Below are 27,581 nucleotides of genomic sequence, written 5' to 3'. Positions count from 1 at the left end.
TAAATCTCACTATACTCATCATGATATGTATGTGCATGGTCATGCCCTCTTTATTTGTCAATTGCCCAACTGTAATTTGTTCACCCAACATGCTGTTTGTCTTATGGGAGAGACACCTCTAGTGAACTGTGGACCCCGGTCCAATTCTCTTTCTTGAAATACAATCTCTTGCAATACTTGTTCTACTGTTTTCTGCAAACAATCATCTTCCACACAATACGGTTAATCCTTTGTTACAGCAAGCCGGTGAGATTGACAACCTCACTGTTTCGTTGGGGCAAAGTACTTTGGTTGTGTTGTGCAGGTTCCACGTTGGCGCCGGAATCCCTGGTGTTGCGCCGCACTACATCCCGCCGCCATCAACCTTCGACGTGCTTCTTGACTCCCTCTGGTTCGATAAACCTTGGTTTCTTGCGAGGAAACTTGCTGATGTACGCATCACACCTTCCACTTGGGGTTCCCAACGAGCGTGTGCTTTACGCGTCATCACTTGTCCACAAACAAAACTGGGGATCTCCAAGGTGACGCACTTGGTCGAATCAGACCTTTGGCTAGCAATTCATCCAGTTGCTTCTTCAGTTCCACTAACTCTGCTGGGTTCATGCTATAGGCTCTCTGGGCTATAGGTCCGATTCCAGGGATTAACTCAATGATAAACTCGATATCCCGATCTGGGGGCATACCGGGTAAACCATCAGGAAACACATCAGGGTATCGACAGACGACCCTGATCTGATCCAAGGTTGGCTTGGCGACACTCTGGTTGCAGGTAAACTTTCTAGGTAGTCTTTTAGATACATGTTCTACTATGATACTGGTGCTACTGGTCATGGTGATGGCTTTCTTGGCACAGTCAATCACTACATGATGTTTGGCCATCCAATCCATACCCAGTACTATTTCCAAACCTTTGGTTCCCAGAATAATCAGATTGGCATAAAAATCTACTTCATGTATTCTGATGGGTACATTTTTGCAAAATTTTCTGGCTTTAGTGGTGGATCCGGGAATTTTACTTGTGGATGCAAAGTCTTCGGTGACAAAAGAATGAGATGCTCCGGAATCAAACAACACTCACAGCAGTGCGAGTTGACGGAAACATACCCGGTACAACATACGGTGCTTCTGGGCTTCTTCGGTGTTCATGTGGAAGAGACGGCCGTTGCGGTTATTGGGGTTGTTGGGGGCGAACTTCTTGCCGGTGGAGACGCGGCGTTGCTGCTGAGCAGGTGCAGCAGTGTTGCCGGCGAGCTTGGAGAGCCTCTTGGGGCACTCGTTGGAGTAGTGTCCCACTACACCACACTCATAGCAAGTGATGGTGGTCTTGTCCTTGGTTGCGACGGGGATGGCGTTGCTCCCAGTCCTTGGAGCGGTGTTGGTGTTGTTGTTGTTGGTGTTGGGGGCTCGCATTGGGGCGCGGTTGAAGTTGTTGGTGTTGTTCTGATAGTTGTGGTTGTTGTTGGGGTGGCCTCCTGGCCTGGGGTTTCCTCCACTCCGGTTCTGAAAACCCGGGCGTGAAGTCTGCATCTGGGGCTTGTTGTTTCTGGGGGCAAAACCTCCGCTTGAGCTGGGCGATACTTTGGAGTATTGCTGGGCCCACTCTGGTGCATCATGCGGCGTTTGCGGTTCTCATTGGCTTGGTTCAACTTGCCTTCCATCTGAATGGCGGAGTCCACTAAGGCTTCAAGGTCGGCGAAAGGGATGTTGACGAGGACAGTCTGCATCTCATCATGCAGTCCGTTCAGGAATCTCTCCTGCCTCTTCTCAGTGGTGTCGGTCTCGTCGGGGGCATACCTTGACAGTGTAAGGAACCTGTCGCGGTATTCTACCACCGTCATCCTTCCTTGCTTGAGTTCGCGGAACTCATCCCTCATGTTCTTGATAAGACCCGGGGGCACATGGTACTTGCTGAACTTGAGCTTGAAATCTGCCCAAGTCATGACTTGACCTCCGTTCATGGCACGGGTGCTAGTCCACCAGGCTCGGGCTGGTCCGGCAAGGTAGTGGGTTGCAAGCAAGACCTTCTCATTGGCTTCTACTCCGGCTACTTCCAAGTTGTTCTCCATAGTCTGGAGCCAGTCGTCAGCGTCGAGGGGTTCTTCAGTCTTGCTAAACACCGGAGGGTTGGTGTTCTGGAAGTTCTTGAGCTTAGATCCGGGATGATCATGATTTCCATGGCCTTAGTTAGCAAGGTTTTGCAGTGCGGCGATGTTGGCTTGACGTTCAGCTCTTTCAGTCTCCTTGTCAGCTAGCAAGGTTTGCAACAGTTGCATCATGGCGTCATTGTTGTTGCGATTGGGAGGGGCCATCTGAATATACAGAAGATTATAAGATAAGAGAGAAATTTCTATGGTTTATTTTGAGTGAGCTCAAAACTTGTAAAACTTGAATGCTTTTGATGACAAACACAAACATTCATTCTTTCATTCAACATAACACTTACAAGCTAACATACCAACACTTCCCATGGTTTTAAGAACCATTCTCATGCTACGATACAAGGGACGGGATACAACTCACACCTACATCAGTGATCAAGTGCAACTACCCTCATCCTCAATGTCTATGGGAACGATGTCGTCAGGTCCTGGCTCCGGGAACGCGTAATCCTCCTCCTCAGTGAACTCGTCCTCCTCAAAGTCGTCATCGTCACTCAGGAAGGCTCCTCCTCCCTGAATGTTGATACCGGCCTCGTCTTCCTCCATCTCTCTTAGCTGGTCCTCCTGGGCCTTGACAGTGGCCTCCAACGATGCTATCTGGGCGCGAAGGCGCACGATAGTAGCATCCCTCTTGGCACGCTGCAGGCGAAGCTTATTGCGGTCCTTGGACAGCATCTTGATGGCATCGGCATGAGTGGCCAATGCAAGGTGAGTCTGGTTCGCGTACGCACGGGAGTTGTCTAACTCCTTCTGAGTGTGGTACAACATGAAATCCAGATGCTCAGCATGGTGCCTCATCTTCGGGTGCGGCTGCAGCTCCATAGGCACTCCCATAGCATCACGCCTCACAAGATGTGCGAAGCGAGACGCAAGTAGGCGCACCATGTTCTGTCCACAGAGGCGCGCAAGTGCCTCTTGAAGGCCACGTGCGAGTCCATCGAGCCAGTTGCTCTCGCGGAAAGAGAAGAGGATCCTCTCCGAGGTGGGAGGCTCCATCTTGCCCCTCAAGTCAGCGGTGATGATCCACTGCAACTCTCCTCCAGCCTGGTAGTTCACCTGAATTCCATGGAACTCAGGGTGCGGGCGTCCAAGGAAGTCTGAGATAGCGTCGAGGTCGTGCTCGAAGATCAAACTCCCTCCGTTCCCAAGTTGATAAAACTTGGCGTTGATGGGTGCATTCGGCTCCATCTGAAAGCGAATTGGAGGAGTAAGTTAGAGAGTGAACAAGTGTGGCAAAATTTTAAGTAGATTCAAATAAGAAAGAGCATGATTCATCACATTTCGAAAAAGCCTCAAAGACAAGAGTGTGAGTAAATTTTCATAAATATTCTCTTCATTTTGATTTCAAAGTTAGGTTTCTATGAACGCCCATTCTAACTAGGGTTTCCTAAGGTCAAACAATGGCTCTGATACCAACTTGTCAACACCCGGATTTTTAAGTCCGGATGCCTATTATGACATTCATCGCAATCCCAGGAATAGTGTTGTTGCGAGGCATAATAGTCGAATATCACAGTCATCATTTATTACAAGCCATATTGTCTTACAACTTGAATCACATGATCCATATTACCAAATAGTTGATCTATCGATCAACGAACAAACACAAGTTCATAGCGGAAGCGTAAAGATAAAGGGACTCTCTAGTCCACAGGCCAACGCTTGACGTCAGAAAAACTCCTAGTTGTCGTAGGCGTCCTGCCGGTCATCTCCTTGGTAGTTATGTTCATCTTCATACTCTGGCCATTTGAATAGCCAGGGACAAAGCCGTAAGAACTTTAAGTACTTGCAAACTAACACTAAGGTAAGTGCTAACAACTTGAGTAAGGGGTGCTAAGCTCTAGTTTAATTTGCATAAAGCCAGTTTTAGTTCACAAGTATTGAATAAAAGACTTATTCATGTGCTAACTAACTCAAGTGGGAACATTAGTGTCATTCCCACAACATTTGTTGTAATTCAACAAGTCACCAAGTCACCATTCATTTCATCAATATTTTCAAAATCTGACACCGGAAACTGTATGGCCTTTCCAACCGTCCGTAACCGTGGACACGGCTATTCAAATAGATTTACACTCTGCAGAGGTTGCACACTTGTGCCACAACATTTGATTTCATCCGTCGGGATTACCCCGAATCATTGTAGCACAGTACGCGGATCATCAACCATAACTTTTCACTTACAAACCCTAGTATGAGCACCTCTCCCCATGAGCTTGGCCTCCCAGTGAAAACCAACTGTTAACCTGGGAACTGCACAGGGCTTGGCCGTACACTTCACCTCAATTCACATCATTTCTCAACAACAGAGGCAGCCTCGGCATAACCCCTATGATGTGTGTTCAGAGGGAACCCATACTAAAGTGTATAAATTTCTAGTTAAGCCCTACCCATAATCAGGTATTGTGGGGGTACTCAAAATTGGAAAGGTATCGCATTCAAACCAATATCAGGTTTATATCAAAAATCACTATCTTCTCTTGTTCACATTCAACTTGAAATCATTCAATGGAATGATTCATCATTCCAAGGTTTCAAATTCAACAAGTCATATGTTCCCATCTAGAGTAGTCAAGTTTTAGTATTTTAGCACTAGCACTAATCATGAGGGGTGCTATATTGCTTGGCTAGCTTGAGACTAACTTTGCTACTCTAGTAATCTTACTCACCTAGACCAAGTTAACTTATCCCAGTAACTGTTGGAAATAAACAAGTAAAACTTGTATGGTAAAAACTTGGGATAGGCTTGTGTTAAGAAAGATAAGAATCATGGTGCCTTGCCCCAAAGAGGCTTTGCACTTTGCAAGAGTATTAGCTTGCCTTGGTAGTTCTCAAGGTTCTCTTCTTCCTCCTCTTGGTAGAATCCTTCCTCTTCCTGGTATTCTCCGGTGCTAGCGTCTAAATTTCAGGCGAAGCTTGTTGCGGTCCTTGGACATCATCTTGATGGCATCGGCATGAGTGGCCAGTGCAAGGTGAGTCTGGTTCGCGACGCACGGGAGTTGTCTAACTCCTTCTGAGTGTGGTACAACATGAAATCCAGATGCTCAGCATGGTGCCTCATCTCCGGGTGCGGCTGCAGCTCCATAGGCACTCCCATAGCATCACGCCTCACAAGATGTGCGAAGCGAGACGCAAGTAGGCGCACCATGTTTTGTCCACAGAGGCGCGCAAGTGCCTCCCGAAGGCCACGTGCGAGTCCATCGAGCCAGTTGCTCTCGCGGAAAGAGAAGAGGATCCTCTCCGAGGTGGGAGGCTCCATCTTGCCCCTCAAGTCGGCGGTGATGATCCACTGCAACTCTCCTCCAGCCTGGTAGTTCACCTGAATTCCATGGAACTCAGGGTGCGGGCGTCCAAGGAAGTCTGAGACAGCGTCGAGGTCGTGCTCGAAGATCAAACTCCCTCCGTTCCCAAGTTGATAAAACTTGGCGTTGATGGGTGCATTCGGCTCCATCTGAAAGCGAATTGGGGGAGTAAGTTAGAGAGTGAACAAGTGTGGCAAAATTTTAAGTAGATTCAAATAAGAAAGAGCATGATTCATCACATTTCGAAAAAGCCTCAAAGACAAGAGTGTGAGTAAATTTTCATAAATATTCTCTTCTTTTTGATTTCAAAGTTAGGTTTTTATGAACGCCCATTCTAACTAGGGTTTCCTAAGGTCAAACAATGTCTCTGATACCAACTTGTCAACACCCGGATTTTTAAGTCCGGATGCCTATTATGTCATTCATCGCAATCCCAGGAATAGTGTTGTTGCGAGGCATAATAGTCGAATATCACAGTCATCATTTATTACAAGCCATATTGTCTTACAACTTGAATCAGATGATCCATATTACCAAATAGTTGATCTATCGATCAACGAACAAACACAAGTTCATAGCGGAAGCGTAAAGATAAAGGGACTCTCTAGTCCACAGGCCAACGCTTGACGTCAGAAAAACTCCTAGTTGTCGTAGGCGTCCTGCTGGTCATCTCCTTGGTAGTTCTGTTCATCTTCATACTTTGGCCATTTGAATAGCCAGGGACAAAGCCGTAAGTACTTTAAGTACTTGCAAACTAACACTAAGGTAAGTGCTAACAACTTGAGTAAGGGGTGCTAAGCTCTAGTTTAATTTGCATAAAGCCAGTTTTAGTTCACAAGTATTGAATAAAAGACTTATTCATGTGCTAACTAACTCAAGTGGGAATATTAGTGTCATTCCCATAACATTTGTTGTAATTCAACAAGTCACCAAGTCACCATTCATTTCATCAATATTTTCAAAATCTGACACCGGAAACTCTATGGCCTTTCCAACCGTCCGTAACCGTGGACACGGCTATTCGAATAGATTTACACTCTGCAGAGGTTGCACACTTGTGCCACAACATTTGATTTCATCCGTCGGGATTACCCCGAATCATCGTAGCACAGTACGCGGATCATCAACCATAACCTTTCACTTACAAACCCTAGTATGAGCACCTCTCCCCATGAGCTTGGCCTCCCAGTGAAAACCAACTGTTAACCTGGGAACTGCACAGGGCTTGGCCGTACACTTCACCTCAATTCACATCATTTCTCAACAACGGAGGCAGCCTCGGCATAACCCCTATGATGTGTGTTCAGAGGGAACCCATACTAAAGTGTATAAATTTCCAGTTAAGCCCTACCCATAATCAGGTATTGTGGGGGTACTCAAAATTGGAAAGGTATCGCATTCAAACCAATATCAGGTTTATTTCAAAAATCACTATCTTCTCTTGTTCACATTCAACTTGAAATCATTCAATGGAATGATTCATCATTCCAAGGTTTCAAATTCAACAAGTCATATGTTCCCATCTAGAGTAGTCAAGTTTTAGTATTTTAGCACTAGCACTAATCATGAGGGGTGCTATATTGCTTGGCTAGTTTGAGACTAACTTTGCTACTCTAGTAATCTTACTCACCTAGACCAAGTTAACTTATCCCAGTAACTCTTGGAAATAAACAAGTAAAACTTGTATGGTAAAAACTTGGGATAGGCTTGTGTTAAGAAAGATAAGAATCATGGTGCCTTGCCCCAAAGAGGCTTTGCACTTTGCAGGAGTATTAGCTTGCCTTGGTAGTTCTCAAGGTTCTCTTCTTCCTCCTCTTGGTAGAATCCTTCCTCTTCCTGGTATTCTCCGGTGCTAGCGTCTAAATTTGAATACGAGGTATAATCACTAAGCAAGCTCAAGAGCTATACTAAGCACATCATTATTTCACACAAACTATGCTAAGCACACACATAACATAATTAGGTGCATTAGTTTTCTTTATTGAAAATAATTTCCTGTCATTACATATGTAATTAGTTTCTATTTAGTTCTCGAGGAAAATAATTTCCTCTCATTGAATCTTCTTAAGATTTAATTTCTCAACCAATAATATATGAACTTATATTGACCTAAGTCAACCATTCCTTATCATCATTTGAGAAAATGATTTAAATGAGGTAGACCACTTCATACCATTTAATAATTCTACAAATGATTTAAATCTCAAGTATTTCATCTAAGAGTGTTTGACCAGGGGTTCAAACCTCTCATGAATTCACTTGGGACAAGATTTAAATGAAGTAAAATACTTCATATGATTTCCATATTAGTTTTGGACAATATCACTTAAGTAAACTAGCCATATTGTCCATTATTTAAACTAGGCCATGATCATCCAAAGTGACCACACCATTTTACTGCAGAAAGTTTAATGTGAGCTATTAGAGTTGGAATTAACTAAATATCATTTTTGGTTGATTTTTAATATTTATTTGAATATGCAAAAGTTCCTGACTTAATCTTTTTGTCACATTATTTTCACAACAGATCTCGAGGTGAGACCAATGGCATGTTGTAGAACTTTTCAGTGGCTTTCCAACAATATAAAATTTGTTAAATTTGGCCAAGCCAAACAGATTCTATTTAATTTCAAAGTCAGGGCCAGTATTGAAATTGGTTTGAATTTATTTAAACAAGATTTAAATAAAAGGGCCGGCGGGAAACGCTAACGGGCCAGGTTTTCAAACTAACGGCCTGCTCAGCCCAACAACGCATCCAGTGCGAGTGGGCCGCCTGACAGCGTGGGACCCGCATGTCAGCGGCTCTTTAAACCCGAAACGGTATGAAGCATTGCGGTGCGTTGGATTAGAACGAGATCGAACGGCACATGGCCATCGTCGTCTCCGGCGAGATTGGGTCACTGGAACGACGGCGGTAGGGGGTCGGAGAGCTCACCGTGGCTCCAGCTAGGGTTGGCAGTGTGCGTGATGACGTTGTGGACGACGACGAGGCAGCCTGTAGCAGTGGCTTCGCTCGAGGAGGCTCCAGTCGATGGCAATTGCACCAGGGCTTCCGCGGCTTCGATCGCTCGATTGAGCTTGCTCCGGCGACGATTGAGGTGGCTAGCGGTGCGAGGAGAAGCGGTGGAGAATGGTGGTCATGGTGGTGTGCTGGGGTTGCTATGAGAAGGCCTCTATTTATAGGAGGGAGGGGGTGCTGCGGGGCATGGTGCGGGTCGTCGTGGGCGCGGCGTCTCCGGCGAGCTAGGGAGCTAGGCGATGACACAGCGGCGATCATGACGGTACGGCGAATCTCCTAGCGTCCGCGGCGCGTTAATGCGAGGCGTACGGTGGTCGGGGCCGTGCGCGTACTGTCGCGGCCGTGGCGGGCGGTCTTGTCCTCGCCGGCGACCGTAGGCGCTAGGGGGTGACGGCAGCGTGTCCGACGAGCTCCGCGTGGCGAGACAAGTACCAGGGCGTGCGGAGGTGGTCGGGGTACGGCGAGGTATGGCGGACGACGCGTGCCCGTGTCGCGCGCGTCCGTGCACGGGTGACATCGCCATGCCGTTGGCGGCGTACCTGGAGCGTACTGGGCGCGCTCCGTCCGGGTCGTGTCGTCGTTCTTTCGTTCAACGGCGGGTACAGGCGATCTCCGGCGATCATGGGCGACGTGTTTGGCAAGGTGGCGTGGGTTGGAGAGGCAGGGAGAGAGTGGTGGCCGTCGATGGGGAACGTGGCCGGCATGACCATGGCCAGCCATGTTTTGGTCGTGTCCATGGTGTCTCCTTGCATGGGCTAGGTAGGGTAGGGTCAAGGGATCATGGCTAGGTCAAGTGGTGAGCAGAAAGTGGCCTGGTTTGATTAAAATTGGCAAAGTGATGATCTTGCCAAAGTTTCAAAGTCTCCTCTTTGCTTGCTCATAACTTTTGATCCAAAAAGAATTTGGTATGATGATCTTTACATAAGTTGTTCACCTTGTTGTGTACTTGGATGACATGCAAAGAATGGGATTTGTTTAGTTTAGAAATCTTGAAATATAGAGGCTCAAAGTGGTGACCAGATTGTAATTGTCAAAAATGACCATTATTCTATGTGAGCATATTTTGATTTTTGGATTTGGTTTAAATGGTGTTTCTTTGATTCCCAAAGTTGTAATAACTCTTTAATATCATATTGCAAGTAATGGTGAAGATCAAATGGGTCTAGGGTCAAAGTTTGCAAAAATGGCATATGCCATATGTTAGGGTTTTTAGGGTTTTATTCAGATTTGATTTCTTTCTCTTTTTGATTTATTTGATTGGTGATCTTCACTTGATCACTTTAGGGTTTTAGAGTTCATCACATAAACAATAAAACAAACATCATGGCATATCACTCAAAATGCACAAGTCCTATGCAGGGCACTATATGCAATTTAAAAGTTTTTGTTGGTTCTGAATTTTGAATCTCTGAAATTCTTCTTCTCTCTTTTATTTGAAATTTGGGATGTTACAATTTTCAATCGGAGCCGTACCGCAGTGTGGATACCCACAACGACGCCCCAAGAGGTATACGACACCCACAAACATCGCGGTCGTTGGCGCCGAGGCGTTGAGCTTTCACCATCCGCACACCGCACCCGGGAACTCAGCCGCCCGCAGCCCCAAGTTAGGCTTCCAAAACACGATCTGGGAGTTGCCAAAGCCAAAGCACCGCCAAAACCAGGATCCCTGTCAACTCCTCGCTATCCGTATGACCGAAGAGAGACCACCACCACCGCCACGTTGCCCGTCATAGAGCCCACGTAGCCCACCTTTGAGGGCTAACGCCCCGTCATCCCCACGAACTTGAGCCCATGACTTGATCAGCAACACCGCACGCGAATTGGATAGGGTAGGACGACACCATAGCCAACAGCCATAAGAGCACACGGCAGCCAAGGGAGGGGATCCGCCCACCACCACCCGAGGTGCTCGCCGTCCGGACGCACTAACATGGCCGCATGCAAGCTCAAAACGAAGGTCCCGCCGCGCGGGCTTTGCCCGGCGGCCCTCGCCGGCGACGGCGGAGGATGAGGGGTGGGGGTGTAAGAAGCTAGGGTTTTCCCCGATCATTGCCTGAACATCAGCTCCCACTAAGTTGTGTAATCTGAATCGTCGTTTACTTTGGGGACCCTTGTTTGTTTGCTTAATTGTTTGAATTTGGACTATAATTATAGCTTAGATTATTGTTGCATTGTGCGATGTTGAAATGCGTCAATTAGAGTTTGTTTTCGGAGTAGCATTTTTGGTCTCGCAATTTTGTGGAGTAACCAAATTACAGTGCATTTAGTACTTGCACTGGTGGAATTCGTTCGGTACATTTTACTGTTGCCACTCCACTCCCCCTTCGAGCATCCGCACTGCTAGGGTTCATCGCCGCCGCTGTTGCCGCTTAGAGCACGGCCGGCGCCTTCCTCGATCCGCCGCCTCCCCCGCCCCTCACCCTTGTTGTCGCTCGCACATCTCCACTCGCAGCAGCGAGGACAAGTTCCGCAATCCGCCGCCGCTCTCCCGCAGCAGACGCAGTTCCCCCGCTTTCCATCTAGGTGCACCCTAGATGGAGCACCTCGAGGGGGAGACCGCCGCCGAGCACGCTGAGTTATCCGCCGGCGGCGGTTGCAGCGAGGACTGCCTCAGCGCCCTACCCGACGACGTCCTTCTCCACATCCTTCGCGTTCTCGGCAGCACCACCACCGCTGCTCGCACCAGCGTCCTTTCCCGCCGCTGGCGCCGCCTCTGGGCCCTCCTCCCGGACCTCTACTTCGTCCTTCGCGCCAACCCAGACAGTCTGCGCGGCGCCCTCGCCGCTCTCGAAGCGATGTCAGACGACGAAGCGCCGCCGCTCCGGAAACTCTATTTCTTCGTCTTCAGCGAGCACGCCTCCCCCGACTCCCTGGCGGCCTGGCTCCCCATCGCAGCCCGCCGCCTCGCCGGCCTTCTCCATGTCTGCATTTTGGGCAATGCGGGGAAAGACGGAAGAGGTGCCTTTGAGCTGCCCTGCTTCGAGAGAGCCACCAAGATGAAGCTCCGTCTAGGATTTCTTAGCCTCAACCTGCCGCCTTCCGGCATATTCGCCAGGCTCACCAATTTATCCCTGGAGAAACTCCACCTACATGGTCCTTGCAGGATCGGTGAAGCCGTCTCCTCGCCACGGTGTCCATCCTTGCAAAGACTCAAGGTGGTCAATGCCCAGGGTCTGGGAAATTTTGCCATCCACTCAGAGTCTCTCCTGAAAATAAGGCTGGAGAAATCGTGTGGATTGCAGCAGCTGACTATCGTGGCACCAGCACTCAAAGAGTTAATTGTGTTATACTGCTTTGCTCATGATTCAGATCCGAGTCAACCTGTTGCCGACATCGCAGCACCTCAACTCGTGTCACTCCACTGGAGGGATGCTTATCATCCAAGCTCTGTCCAGTTTGGCGAGATGGCGCAGCTGGAATTGCTGGGCGCCACCTTTTCCTTGTAGATGAAGCAGATGGCTATGAACACAATCGCGACTGCGTCAGGCTGTTGCGCCACTTTCAGGATGTCAGCACTCTTACTCTGGAGCTGGCCTATATGCCAGAAGATATCGAGGTAAATACGCATGTATTTCAAGTTAAGGAATGTGTCATTTGAGATATGGGGTTCAGGTTAAAGAATGTGCCATTTTGGGTTGTAGTCTAGTATGTGTGGCATGTACATCATCAAGATGATGGTGCCATTTGAGATATATGGAGTTCAGGTTAAAGAATGTGCTATTTTGGGTAGGAGTCTAAGATAATTGTGCCATTTGAGAATAGCCAGGCACAATTCTTGCTTGCTTAGATTTTTTCTTTTTTTGAGGAAATGACATAAAATCTGTCCACCGATGCTACTGCACTAGCAGCATCTCTCGGACTATAAACCTATACTCTAAAATTTAGTTAGGTTGGGACCTCTGTTCATAAAAGGTTGTCTTAAATTTATCAAAATTTTGATGAAGGTAGACACTATTTAGTGCATAGATACATCCAAATTTAGGCAAATAAATATTTTTATGGACGCAGGGAGTATGCCACTGATCCTATAACAGAAATCTGAAGTGAACTTGTTAATTATGGCTTTGTGGAAAATGAGATCCATGTGTCCATTTCGAAGTTACATAACCTGTAACTTTTACTTTGCATGAACCTACAGGAGGACTTAGGTGAGCATCACTACTTGATGGAAGACATGGCAAGGCTCCCTTACGTTACATTCTTGACCCTGCTTATTACTGCAAAGGGACATTCCTTTGGAGCCAGCTCTTTCCATGTTCTCAGGACGTGCACTAGTATAAGAAAGCTGATGCTAATATTTAGTTCTTCTGTGGACTTGGAGGTAAGGCTATCCTTAATTTGTTTACTATTGCTTTAGCTACCAGTGGTGCCACTTAAAACAACATGCATTTCTTGCCACCCTGGGGCTTTATCTGATAGTTGCCGTACTCTAGGTGTTGGTTTGATACCAGTACTTTGATCCCAAGCTTATACTCCTATGTGGCAACTATATTTTTTTTCGAAATGGGGTGTACCCCGGCCTCTGCATCGGTTGATGCACACAGCCTTTTATTAAAACATGTGGCAACTATATGGTTTATGCCTCTCGTGATTATAACATTTTGTTCTTCTGGATTGATAAAAGTGGCATTCTACTTGCGTTGTAGTAGATTTCACTTTTGAATATTATCAGTATGTTGGAAATATATGGCAGTGGATGGGAAATTAGCCTAGTTATTCTGTACATGGCAGGCTCAATCTTGATAACACAGTTAGGATTTAGGATATAGTAGTATTATGCTTATGGCATGAGCTTTTCTAAAAATTCCATCAGTAACCAACCAAGCCTAAGGTCGATCAGAAATCTTCTTGAATATGGGCTGTTGGTAGCACTGTATCTGAGTAAATTTTATAGGTTAACACTTTCACTTTGCACAGAATAAGCACATTTTGTTGCATAGGTTGGCCTTAAGATAATTTCTAGGTGGTGCTCTATTGTAAATTTTGTTAATGACATATCTATAAGTAACAAGGTAGTCTTCGCAAAAAGTAAGTAATAAGACAGTCATACATCTTCCAGTTTCCTCTCATGTCTATGTGGTCAAGCTGTAGCAGTTATACTTACTAAGTTGATGTGTGCCCCCATTTCAGGCAGAACCTGCATGTTCATCAGGTTGCTTCTGTGATCATCCACCAAACTGGAAAACCGAGGAACTTGTGCTGAATCGCCTTCAAGAAGTAGAAATCAGTTACATGAAAGGAACTAAACATGATTTTGCTCTTGTCAAACGATTATTCAATTGGGCAACAGCACTAAAAACAATGACAATAAGTTTCCATCGCTCAATCACCGAAAGCATGGCCAAAGAGTTCTGCCAGAGGATACTAGGCTTCTCCAAGCCAGACATATGTCTAAAATTTTACGTGTACCATGACTTCTTTGAGAAAGTCTTGTATGTTCCAGAAGACTAAGGTGTGGGCTTTCTGTTTGCACTTTTGGTATTTCGTGGCTTTTGGTATCAGCTGTACCCTGTGCAAACATCAAAAGTCTAGCAGATCCTTCTGAAATGATACTATGTCATCCATCACGATTTACTTATTCCGTGTTATGTTTTACATAAGGAGGTTTAAACGTTGTTCACAAGCTATATGTGTGCAAGATCCAAACGTTGGCATGCTGAAGAGTGATGATGATCTGTTTTTGGATAGTTCACTGCAATGACCCTGCAATTATGTTCAAGTGTTGGTAAAATTTGTCTCGCCGTCTGCTCCAGCCAATACTGTTGGAATTTTGGCCCAAAATAGCCCAGTCCAATTATTCCATTCCAATAATTCCTGAAAATCCTAGAGGCCCATGTAGCCCATTCATGCATGGCAAGAGGTGGGACAAATGTTTAAGTCCCACATTGCTAGTTGGGAGAGAGGCTGGAGTGGTTTATAAGGAGAGCTGTTCTAGCACTTGTATGTGAGTGAGAACAAGAGGGAATCCTCGCGCACTCCTCCTCCTCCTCGCTCGTTCGTCACGACACGACACGGGTTGCGGGAATGCCTCGAGCCGAGAGCTTCTCTATCCTTTTTGCCGCGCGTGAATGGGAAATAATGCGAACAGTTGCACAAAGCTGAAACGAATTTTTGCTAGTGGGTTTTTATTAGGGCCGTTCGGCTCCGGCTGCTTGTCTCCTCGGTTCGCCTCCCACCGACTGTTCGTTTCATCTCCCGTCGCCGTACATTCGCTGCCTGCCCGTGCCTATAAAAGGGAGGTCGCTCCTCACCTCAAGTACGGGTTCTTGCAAACGCTTTCCATAGCACTGCGCTGCTACGGGTTCTTCTCCATCCTGTCTTGCGGCGTGCACCGCGATCCGGGACAGTAGGCCTCCGAAACCCCGCTTCTTCGAGTCTGTACGGGAGAAGGGCGATAAGGTTTTTGGGGAGCGCTATCAGCGCGACTACTGACTTCATCACGGACTTCGACGACCACTTTCCCGACGAGGACTTCTTCCCCCACATCAGCAGTCTCTACCTCGACGACATGGCTGAAAACGACAACGTCAATGCCAACGCGGGCGCACAGCTGTATGGTGTTTTCTTTCATCTTGTTCAGATCACCACCATGCTCTGTATTTGTATCGCACCTATAATTTATGGATCAATCTCTCCGAATGTGTTTCCATTATCTTTCTTCTCCTACATACATTGTTTATTTTCCATTAATCTAGTCATGTTTTTCTTGCGGTCTATTTTGTCTAAATTACTTGGTAAATTGCTAATTTTCTCAACAATCCAAAAACCTTATTATAGGCAATTTACCCCAAGTGGCTTTGTCGCATCTGTGAAGCCACCCCTTTTTGAGGGTACTCACTACAAGAGATGGCGCGCGAGAGCGATTCTGCGGTTTGAAAACATGAACTGCTATGACGCCACTCTTGGCAAGCCCGAGGAGATCTTACTCCTGCTCAGGAGCAAGTTTTTCGAAAACGACAGGCTGTTCGGGGCTGCTCTGTTATCTGTACTTGGAGAGAACATTGTTGAACCCTATATGTCCTTTACTAATGGCAAGGACATGTGGGCTGCTCTCGAGGCCAAGTTTGGGGTCTCGGATGCGAGCGATGAAGCGTACATCATGGAGCAATTTTGTGACTTCAAGATGACTGGTGATCACTCAGTTGTTGAGCAGGCTCATGAGATACAGGCACTGGCCAAGGAGCTTGAGTACTTCTCCTGTGTGTTACCGGACAAGTTTGTTGCCGGAAGCATTATTGCCAAGCTGCCTCCTTCATGGAGGAATTTTGCTACTTCCCTAAAACACAAGAGACAAGAGTTCACTGCTTCGGATCTCATTGGGACTCTTGATGTGGAAGAAAAGGCGAGGGCAAAAGACACACTTGCTCGTGGTGCTGAGGGTGGTTCAAGTGCCAACTTGGTACAGAAAAAGAACTTCCAGTCCCACAAGTTCAAGAACAAGGGCAAGTTTGATGGCAAGAGCAAGTTATTTGGAAGAACAAGCCCTCACAGTCCACTACTTTCAAGAAGAAGACTGATAAGAAGAAAGGTTCTGTCATGTGTGCGGTGATCCTGAGCATTGGGCTCCTAGCTGCCCCAACCGTTATGACGGGCGCCCGGCATGGGAAGGCGGCAAGACCGCCAATGTTGTCATGGGCGATGTTGATATGAAGGATGTTGGGTATGGTATATTACCTACTGTTCTTTCATTATGTCATTCTCCTGATTGGTGGATTGACACGGGCGCTAATGTACATGTTTGTTCTGACATTTCCATGTTTTCTTCATATCAGACCAGAGGGACTCAGTCTGTGCTGATGGTGTTGGTACGGTCGATCTGAAGTTCACTTCGGGAAAGACCGTGCGACTGAAGAACGTGCATCGTGTTCCCTCAATAAATAAGAATCTTGTTAGCGGATCCCTTCTATGTCGTGATGGCTACAAGATTGTTTTCGAGTCCAATAAGTTTGTACTTTCTAAGTTTGGTACTTTTATTGGTAAAGGATATGAGTGCGGAGGTTTATTCCGTCTGTCCTTTGTCAGGATGTTTGTAATAAAGTTGTGAATCATGTTTCGTCTGATCTTATATCAAATGTCTGGCATTCACGTCTTTGTCATGTTAATTTTGGTTGCATGACGCGATTATCAAAATTAGATTTAATACCAAAATTCACTTATGCCAAAGGATCGAAATGCCTAGCATGCGTGCAAGCAAAACAACCTCGCAAGTCGCATACGACTGCAGAGGTGAGAAATTTGGCACCACTAGAGCTCATACACTCTGATCTTTGTGAGAAAAATGGTGTATTGACAAAAGGTGGAAAGAAATACTTCATGACATTGATTGATGACTCTACGAGATACTGTCATGTGTATCTTCTGAAGACAAAAGATGAGGCTTTGAGCTTCTTCAAAATTTATAAAGCTGAAGCAGAAAACCAACTTGATCGAAAGATTAAGAGGCTAAGGTCTGATCGAGGTGGAGAATATTTTTCCAATGAGTTTGATTTCTTTTGTGCGGAACATGGTATAATTCATGAGAGGACGCCTCCCTACTCACCCCAGTCAAATGGAGTAGCCGAAGGAAAGAACCGAACTCTTACAGATCTGGTTAATGCCATGTTAGACACATCGGGTCTCTCTAAGGAATGGTGGGGGGAGGCACTGTTGACCGCGTGTCATGTCCTAAACCGAGTTCCCACAAAGAACAAAGAAATTACTCCATTCGAGGAATGGGAAAAGAAAAGGTTAAAACTCTCTTACCTACGAACTTGGGGTTGTTTAGCGAAAGTGAATGTACCAATCCCCAAGAAGCGCAAGCTTGGACCAAAAACTGTAGATTGTGTCTTTCTGGGATATGCTTTTTGTAGCATTGGGTATAGATTTTTAATAGTAAAATCTGAGGTATCCGACATGCACATTGGCACAATCATGGAGTCGAATGACGCGACTTTCTTTGAGGATATTTTTCCTATGAAAAATGTTTCTAGCTCATCAAATCAGGAGATACCTAACTTATCTAGTTAGGAATTTGTTACAATTCCTGAACCTACTATTCCCTTCGAACACCTTCAAGATCCCGAGAAAGATGATAACGAAATTCCTAAAAGGAGCAAGAGACAAAGGACTGCAAAGTCTTTTGGTGATGATTTCGTTGTGTATCTCGTAGATGATACTCCCACTTCTATTTCAGAAGCCTATGCATCTCCTGATGCTGACTACTGGAAGGAAGCTGTCCGAAGTGAAATGGATTCCATTTTAGCCAATGGAACTTGGGAGATCACTGATCGTCCTTATGGTTGCAAACCTGTAGGATGAAAATGGGTGTTTAAGAAGAAACTAAGGCCGGATGGTACTATTGAAAAGTACAAGGCAAGACTTGTGGCCAAGGGTTATACCCAAAAGGAAGGAGAAGACTTCTTTGACACTTATTCACTGTGTCTAGGTTGACCACTATTCGAGTACTACTTTCTTTGGCCGCCTCACATGGTCTTCTCGTTCATCAAATGGACGTCAAGACAGCTTTCCTAAATGGAGAGTTGGACGAGGAAATTTATATGGATCAACCAGATGGTTTTGTAGTAAATGGTCAAGAAGGAAAGGTGTGCAAGTTGTTGAAGTCTTTATATGGTCTTAAACAAGCACCAAAGCAATGGCACGAGAAATTTGATAAAACCTTAACCAGTGCAGGCTTTGTTGTAAACGAAGCGGACAAATGTGTGTACTATCGCCATGGTGGGGGCGAGGGAGTCATTCTGTGTTTATATGTTGATGACATATTGATTTTTGGGACCAACCTTAATGTGATTAAGGAGGTCAAGGACTTTCTATCTCAGTCTTTTGAGATGAAGGATTTAGGAGTGGCTGATGTTATCTTGAACATCAAGCTGATGAGAGATGATGATGGTGGGATCACTTTGCTTCAATCTCACTATGTTGAAAAGGTCTTGAGTCGTTTTGGGTATAGCGATTGCAAGACTTCTCCAACACCATACGATCCTAGTATGATACTTCGAAAGAATCGAGGCACTGCTAGAAATCAACTTACATACTCTCAAATAATTGGCTCGCTTATGTATTTAACTAGCGCTACGAGGCCTGACATTGCTTTTGCTGTAAGCAAACTCAGTCGATTTGTCTCAAATCCTGGAGATGATCATTGGCAAGCTCTTGAGAGAGTTATGCGCTATTTAAAAGGCACCATGAGCTATGGCATCCACTATACCGGGTATCCAAGGTTACTAGAGGGTTATAGTGATTCAAATTGGATTTCTGATGCTGATGAGATAAAGGCCACGAGTGGATATATATTTACACTTGGAGGTGGCGCTGTTTCTTGGAAGTCTTGCAAGCAGACCATTTTAACGAGGTCAACTATGGAAGCAGAACTCACTGCATTAGACACGGCCACTGTTGAAGCAGAGTGGCTCCGTGAACTCTTGATGGACTTACCTGTGGTTGAAAAACCTATACCCGCAATTCTAATGAACTGTGACAATCAAACAGTGATTGTTAAGGTGAACAGTTCTAAGGATAATATGAAGTCCTCAAGACATGTGAAGAGGAGATTGAAATCTGTCAGAAAAATGAGAAACTCCGGAGTTATTGCATTGGACTACATCCAAACATCTAAGAATCTGGCAGATCCCTTCACAAAGGGTCTATCACGCAATGTGATAGATAATGCATCAAAGGAGATGGGTATGAGACCCACAATATGAGTTTTCCACAGTGGTAAACCACTCTATGTGATCGGAGATCCCGTGAATTAGAATTGGGAGACAAGCTGTTGGTTGACTGAGAGGAAAGTATCCATATTTTTAATAAACACCACTCCGTCTGCATGGCAGGTTGATATTTATCTTAATGTGTTCTAAGTGGCTTATCTTAAGCAGAGATGTTGTCCTGCAGAACATCTTTTGAAGAGCACACCTATATGAGTTTGACTGTTAACCGTCGCAGTCTATGAGAGTTGGGTGCTCTCTAACAAACTCATGAAAGGCCATGGAGTATGACGCATAAGCTCCACCCGCGGGGAAGTCCCACGGCAGCCTAGTATTGGTCAAGGCTTTGTGTGAAGCTAGGATGCAGCAAACTTGTAGTTCAAGGCATAGTCCACTGTACAAGTCGCCGCCTAGTGTAGCATAGAGTTCTAGGTGGAAGTTCAACTTAACAGTCTCCAGCTTGCGATGCCCGAGGTATATAAACAGTGTTTTGGAACCAAAGGCAAAATTACATGTGCCTCTGGGATCTGGTGGGGGATTGTTGGAATTTTGGCCCAAAATAGCCCAGTCCAATTTTTCCATTCCAATAATTCCTGAAAATCCTAGAGGCCGATGTAGCCCATTCATGCATGGCAAGAGGTGGGACAAATGTTTATGTCCCACATTGCTAGTTGGGAGAGAGCTGGAGTGGTTTATAAGGAGAGTTGTTCTAGCACTTGTATGTGAGTGAGAACAAGAGGGAATCCTCGCGCACTCCTCCTCCTCCTTGCTCGCTCGTTCGTTCGTCACGACACGCCGCGGGTTGCGGGAATGCCTCGAGCCGAGAGCTTCTCTATCCTTCTTGCCGCGCGTGAATGGGAAATAATCTGAACAGTTGCACAAAGCTGAAACGAATTTTTGCTAGTGGGTTTTTATTAGGGCCGTTCGGCTCCGGCTGCTGTCTCCTCGTTTCGCCTCCCACTGACTGTTCGTTTCATCTCCCGTCGCCGTCTGTTCGCCTGCCTGCCCGTGCCTATAAAAGGGAGGTCGCTCCTCACCTCAAGTACAGGTTCTTGCAAACGCTTTCCATAGCACTGCGCTGCTACAGGTTCTTCTCCATCCCGTCTTGCGGCGTGCACCGCGATCCGGGACAGTAGGCCTCCGAAACCCCGCTTCTTCGAGTCCTGTATGGGAGAAGGGTGATAAGGTTTTTGGGGAGCGCTATCAGCGCGACTACTGACTTCATCACGGACTTCGACGACCACTTTCCCGACGAGGACTTCTTCCCCCACATCAGCAGTCTCTACCTCGACGACATGGCTGAAAACGACAACGTCAATGCCAACGCGGGCGCACAGCTGTATGGTGTTTTCTTTCATCTTGTTCAGATCACCACCATGCTCTCTATTTGTGTCGCACCTATAATTTATGGATCAATCTCTCCGAATGTGTTTCCATTATCTTTCTTCTCCTACATACATTGTTTATTTTCCATTAATCTAGTCATGTTTTTCTTGCGGTTTATTTTGTATTAATTACTTGGTAAATTGCTAATTTTCTCAACAAATACATAGTCATGGAGTCATGGGCAGGTTACCTGTACAGGGTATGTATGTTGGGCTACTCTCGTCTTTATCTTACGGTTAGGGCTTCTAGCTTGATCTATGATACTGCAATATGTGATATGGCAATTTACCTCCAACAGAATTAAAGGAATAATGTTTACAATATGCCTATGTTACAGGGGCTCGAATCAACCTATTTGAACAGACTTAAAAAAAAACTGTTCTGTGCAACTCATTGAGATTCTGTTATTTGTGGCCAAAATAAACAATCAATGACACAACAAAAATATTATTACATGGCAACAGCAAGAACTACACCTGATTCCCTACTGGTTGGAGAGAGAATAGGAACTTTCAACTTTATCTACATCTAACCTAATTCTATGTTACATGATAAATGCCAGCAATGTTTCCCTGGAAGATAGAGCACCCATGCTGTCATGGATCTCACTCCTTCAGCAGCATTCAGTTGTCATCATACTCTGAGTCTTCACAGTTCAATGAACATCTAGTTGTCGCTATTTTACAAGAACCCAATAAACTGTGGGAAATCATATGGTGCAAGTGCAACCGCTGCTCGATTCTTAAAAGTTAAGATGGCGGCTGCAAAATATTGATGACTGTTGTTGCAAGAAGGGATCCTCAGAGATGCAGTACAGCTTATCCTTATAAGTTACAATCCTAGCAGAGCCAGGTTCATTTCCTTCTCTCGTCTTCTTATTCTTTCTCTATTATGTGTTAATCATGTCTTCATTTGATACTACCCAAAGGAGCTGTACCCCTGAACAAGATCCCAGATATAAGCGGCATTACTCACTGCACCCAGCACTCTATGTGTTTAGAGCAGAACCTGCTTTCCATTGGGCCTTGGCAGTGGACTAGGCTGAGGGTTTGCCATCGGAAAATGCATGGGGTTCGTTGAGATGGCGAAAGTACCATGATTGGAGGCTAAAGCTAATGGTTGAGGTGGAAAATTAGGTGTTACTTCCTGGATTGTTAGTGGCATCAGTCGAAAAGTGGATGATTCAAATGGCCTAGCATTGTTTGGTTCACTGTCAAATAAAAAAAGAAAGCATATTAGGATCTAGCAAATCAAAATGGAATAAGAAAAACTTATTTTGAAGATACCGATAAATAAAAGGAAGCCACTCACCCAACAGTGTTCTTTCCTTTCACATATGGTTCACTCCTCGAGGATGGTTTGTCTCTGAAGCTGTATCCGTTATCCTGCATACAACAGAGAGGTTATATGCATGCTTATCTCAGAATCATTTCCGACCTTTTACAGGGGGTGTGTATGAAGATGCCATGTGGCAAGAGACAGACTTACATGGACTTTAATTCCCGCAAAGGCATGTATGGAACCATGTTTGCTGTAATGACTTGAATTCCGGATAAATGGATGGTCCAACAGCTCGGTTGCGGTTGGCCTCTCCGCAGGATTCCTCTTGAAACACAATTGCAGAAAATCTTTTCCCTCTTGGGATAAATTCTCAGGAATTGGTGGGTCTTTATGCAAGAGAGTGGATTTGGTGATTAGGGGATACGTGAGCACCCGGTTATCACCGTTGGATTTGGTCCACCACCGTTGGATTCTGCTACTCACTAACGGCTACTAACGGCCACTCACTAACGGCCACTACCTCGCTGGCCTCCACCTCGCGCATCTGAGGCCGCGCCAGTGTCTCCCGGCCAAGCGCATCGCCCTGCACCTTCGCCTCGTCTCTCCATCCTTCCACTCGACGCGCTGGACCGCGTCGATGCGTGTACAGTGCTAACGTCGTTAGCCACGTGTCGCTCAGAAAAAGGGTGCTCACGTATCCCCTAATCACCAGGCTTCATCCGCTTTATGCAAAACCTTAAACATTGCAGCTGGCTGCAGTACAGAAAAAGGTTTCTTAGATTATAAAACCATAATGTTGATACCCAGTATTCTAGGAAAAAAATGTTGATACCCAAATTAACAAGTTACTAGTGATAGCTAATAACATTTCTTATGTTAACTTCTGTAACTATCTATTTGATCTACTATGAGTCTATGACAGCATATTCAGGCCCTCTAGCCCAACTTTCCTGTTCCAGCCCTGACATGTGATGGGAGTATGTGAAGGAAAGCTTCAAGCTCTCAATAATATCAATTTGAGTAACATAGACCTTTCTCTGAGAATGCCGGGCATTATTTGCATGGCATTTTTCAAATTCAGTGAGAAGTCACATGGCTGCATCTATCACATAAACATGTAAAGAAATAATGACCATGTACATGAGACTAGTCACTAGCACTGAAATACTATACTTCCCACCCGACATTTTCGTTTGGGTACTCCAGTTTATATAATTCTATGTCCCTCGCTAAAGAAAATGGTTTTATGCACACTAGGCAAAGTCGTGAAATGCATGTTAGTAAGCTTACTGTAAAGCTAAACGCTCCAAGTTATTACCGCTTCAAGATCACTCCAAGGAGGTTTCCCATCGAACATCTCAATGATGGTGCAACCAAGACTCCAGATATCAACAGCAAGATCATAGCCTACATCTTTAGATAGAGTAGCCTGAACCATCTGTACAAGAAGAAACAAATCAAAATTCAGCAAGCACAAACTAAATTTCCGCAATGTTAATTAACTTGAATACAATACTTTATCAGACTTTTCTGTAACATGGCAATTTAATTTCTGCGATGAACCTAATAAGCTGCCTCTTGCACTAGAGAAATTTAGTGATGTTGCTGTTGTTTCAACCTTTCAGGTCATATATCTGTCGTACTAAACCACCATATGGTTGCCTACATCTTCCTCTTTTTTTTTTTTCTTTTGTGAGGGGAACCATCTTCCCAGTGGTGAGGTAGATATGTCAAAAAGTACAATGTTGTCTCTTAACTGATTTCACACGAAGAAATAACAACTGATTCCATCAAACAAAGAACAATTCATAAACCGAGTTTGGAGCTGTACTGGCCCATGTAAGTTGTAATAATGCACATGCTTTGGATGTATGTAATTCAAAAAAGGTAAAGCGAGCATGACGAGCCACGGCAGTACAAGGTTAAAGAAAATCACTACTCCCTCCGGTACATATTAATTGACTATAATATGGATGTATCTAGACATATTTTAAATCTAGATACATCCATATTAACGACAAGTAATATGAATCGGAGGGAGTACATATATAAAAGAAATATATATGATTACCTCTGGGGCCATCCAGTATGGTGTTCCCTTCAATGAAAGATTAGGGGCTGCAGTACTTAACTGGTAAAACCAGAGTGCTGTCAACTGTACATAAACGAGAGGATACATAGGAAATGTTTACAATTATTATATAAGTAGCGCTATCTGAGCAAGCTTTCAAAAATTGTAGATTGGCCCTTCTCTTAAAAAAGTTATTCTGGATGCTACAATTGCAGGGTATGAGAGGTGCAGGACAGGACGTATCCTGATTTGAACTCTCAATTTTCAACAATTCTCTGATTCAGCAGTTTGTTTAGAAGAGGCTGGTCCAGATTTTCTTAGTCACAGCCTGAGAGCTTAGCTGATTGTACAAGCTCTGATTTAATTTAACAAAGCCTGCGATTTCCCTTAAAAAAGGAAGAGAAGGACACTGAAGAAAAAACATCACACCATTCACAAGGCAAGATAATAACATTCCATAGCTCAGGTGACCCCACATCAATGAAGCATAACGTTTTCGTCTTTCTGTTGTGGTCGAGCAAACCACTGCCATGAAGATGGAGAGCTGAACCTGTTCCCACTGAAGCTGCTGCTGTTTCTCTTCAAACTGACATACAATCTAAGTCAGATTTGGTTGCCTTATGTACGCATGGTGTCGTTGCCTATTCGACGATACCTCGAAGGAGAGATCCTCACAAGGGGGAGAAGAAGTAGGGACCATAGGGCGGAGTGCACTCAGGACGGTGGTACGCGATTTACCTAGTTTCGGAACACCTGCACGATGACAGGGTCTACTGCTGCTTGTCTGAAATTATCTGGGCGCTTTCGCGTTGTTACAATGAGTTGTGGTTGTGCCTCTAGAGCTCCCGGGATCCGGCTTATAAAGGCGCACGGATCTAGAGTTTACATGGAGAGTCCTAGCCGGAATACGAGTTGCCTAACTACGGTATAATATCTTGCCGTGTACGTAAAGGATCCACCTTCCATCAGGACCATGCTGGATCCGGATACTTCATGGGCCTTCACGGATCCGGCCTACCTCGCAGGTCGGTTGGGATCCGGCTTCCTGTTCCTGGGCTGGACTTCATCCTTCAGGATCTACAGCAACTGGGCCGCCCGATGGGCCACATGCCACATCACCATCTGTGGGCCACCCGAGCTTGCCGGATCTAGGCCATGCCGTTGATATACCCATAAAGTATACCCACAACAGTAGCCCCCGAAGTTCTCCGAGATTCATCATTCCTCCGACTTCAAACAGCTCGGTTCCGAAGAGAATCTTGAAGAGCTTCAAAACTTCACTCGTTTCTGAAATAATCCTCTCGGAAATCTTCTTTTCTTCAGTAACGACAATGTAGTAGATGTTGCACTTTTCCCGCGCTAAATTTTCGGAGATATGAACTTATAGCCGGAAGTTTCGGGAGTGCACGGTTAAGTCACCTCCACGTCATTTTACCGCTTTTGACCTAAGACACGTGTCACGCATCCAACGGTGCGACCGTTCAGTTTCCGCCGTAGGATCCGAGTCACGAATCTCCGCGCGAGGTCTATAAATACCCCCACGCGCGGTAACTTCTCATTCTTTCACCTCCTCACCACCTCGTCTTCTTCCCCGCGACGCGCCGCCAGCCAGATCTCAACTCCGGCGAGCTACTTCCGTGGGAAGCTTCGTGCGCCACCACTCCAAGCCTCTCCTCACGCCAAGATCGCCGCGGTTGATCGGGAAATCCTTTCCGCCGCCGATTCGTGGTCAAGAAGTGGAGTTTGCTGCAAGTCCGGCGACCTTCACTCCACCGGAGCTTCGTCGGACCACCGCGCCATTAACAGTACGTGTGCCGACCTTGTAGAAGAAGAACTTAGCGTAGATCCGGTTACTCAACTTAGTCTCGCATGGGTGCAGCCGGAAGTATGTCACATAGTTCACCAAACTGTACTGGTAGTTCTCCGAGTATTCCGGAACCCAGCACATTAGAACCAATCTACCCGGATCCCATTCCATTCTTGCCACCATTTGTTTCCGACATCAGGCTAGCTCAACCGTTCTCCACCTCTTCCAGCACTGCACTAGGCCGGATCCCTACTGCCGAAGAATTCCGAGAAGAACTCGAAGGACAGGCCAGGATGGCAGCCAAAGTTCAGGAGGTGGAAAACAAGAAGGCCTCCAAAGCCCGGATCCGTGCAGGCGAAAGGGGTCAGTGGTGGCCCTGTGAAACTACCGATGCGGAGCTTAGGGAGCTCCATAACGAGGGTATGATCTCCTCTCTTTGGAGTTTTATGCGCGACTCCGACGTCCCCAAGCCGGATGCGGACGAAAGGGTCATGACCAAGGCTTGGGTCGAGCGGGGTCTGTCGCTCCCCTGTTCGAAATTCTTCCTTTCTATTTTCAACACATACGGTCTTCAGCCCCACAACATCTGCCCAAACTCCTATCTCCTTCTCTCCAACTTTGCAACTCTCTGCGAAGGGCATCTCGGAATCCGACCAGATGTCCGGTTATGGCAGTTCTTTTTCCGGGTGAAGAAGGAAACAAAGGACAAGGCCATGGTGAACTGCGGGAGCATGACCTTTGTGCTCCGGCCTGGCCGCATGTATCCGCCTCATGACTCCCATGAATCCGTCCGGTACTGGAACGCCGGATGGTTTTATGAGAAGAACATCTCAGTTCCGAAAGTCCACGAAGGACTGCCCAAGTTCAAGAACCAGCCTCCGGAAGAACTCGCTAGCTGGAGCTTCATCCCTACGCTCGCCCAAACTCCGATTTTGGAGAAGGCTGCGTGGAGAATATCTTGGTTAGTCCACGACGGGCTGACCGGAGCCCAGCTGACCCTTAGCTGGTTTTCTCGGAGGATCCAGCCTCTACGATACAACGCACGTTTAATGTGCGAGTACACCGGGGCGGACGACCTTCTCCGAGTAACGCGCCATGATCTCCCTGCGGATTCTCTCAAGAGGAGGATCAAGACGCTTGTGAAGATAGGCCGGGGCCAACCGGTCCCGGAACTGATTAAAGACATCAACACGAACAACCAGTGTTCTCCGGTAAGTACTTGCTCCTTTGTCATATTCTTCAACTTCTCATATTTTTTGAAGTGTTCTAACTTATTCTCAAATCCTCCTCACAGCTCGATACTTTGGCGGAGGAAGACCTACGCAACATACTTCGAGTCCCCGTCAGCGGCGATGCGGCGGAGGAGGATCCGGAAGACGACGAAGAGGAAGAGGAGCGAGCGCCTCGAAAGGCTGCTCCTCGACCTTCAAAGCGTCCCCGCGCCAAAGCTTCCGGCTCTGAAGCCTGAGCTAGCGGCGAGGCCTCCACCAAGAAGCCCAGAGTTACCAAGCCACCTCCGCTAAACTCCAAGAAGGCGGAACGTGAACGCCTTAAGCTGCCGGCGACAGCAGGAAAGAAGTCACGCCCCAACATCCCTGGCGCCATGTGAGTCTCCGAGTATCGCGCATCTTTTGTTTTGGTAAAAATTTGTTACTTATGCATCTCTTTTGCCTGCTTGTAGGAATCCAAGTACCGCCGCCGCGTGGACCAACGTCCAAGAACCCATCATGAAATATAGGAAGAAGTCTCCTGCCATTGGTCCCGCAACACCAGCTCCTCCAAGCACCCGCACGCCACTCCTCATCCATCTCCTCCTCAGGCGGATCAATTTCCCCCTCAGACGGAGCAAT

At 46.2% G+C, this 27,581-nt stretch overlaps 1 protein-coding gene and 1 long non-coding RNA gene across 2 annotated transcripts; one reads left to right on the top strand and one right to left on the bottom strand.

Annotated features, from left to right (window-relative positions):
• Positions 1 to 10,767: 10,767 nt before the first annotated feature.
• Positions 10,768 to 14,110, top strand: LOC127294548 (putative F-box/FBD/LRR-repeat protein At4g03220). Its single transcript, XM_051324390.2, has 3 exons — positions 10,768 to 12,039; positions 12,622 to 12,804; positions 13,614 to 14,110. The coding sequence occupies exon 1, from the start codon at positions 11,018 to 11,020 to the stop codon at positions 11,927 to 11,929; it is 912 nt and encodes a 303-aa protein (XP_051180350.2). The 5' UTR covers positions 10,768 to 11,017; the 3' UTR covers positions 11,930 to 12,039; positions 12,622 to 12,804; positions 13,614 to 14,110.
• A 6,802-nt stretch (positions 14,111 to 20,912) lies between these two features.
• LOC127347383 (uncharacterized) lies at positions 20,913 to 22,243 on the bottom strand. The gene is made up of 3 exons (XR_011751019.1): positions 22,061 to 22,243; positions 21,884 to 21,957; positions 20,913 to 21,782 (listed from the first exon to the last, which is right to left on the bottom strand). It is a non-coding gene; the product is annotated as an uncharacterized lncRNA (long non-coding RNA).
• Positions 22,244 to 27,581: the final 5,338 nt, after the last annotated feature.

This window comes from Lolium perenne, chromosome 2 (assembly GCF_019359855.2).
Source record: "Lolium perenne isolate Kyuss_39 chromosome 2, Kyuss_2.0, whole genome shotgun sequence".
Taxonomy (NCBI): domain Eukaryota; kingdom Viridiplantae; phylum Streptophyta; class Magnoliopsida; order Poales; family Poaceae; genus Lolium; species Lolium perenne.
This window is presented reverse-complemented; position numbering and strand designations above follow the sequence as displayed.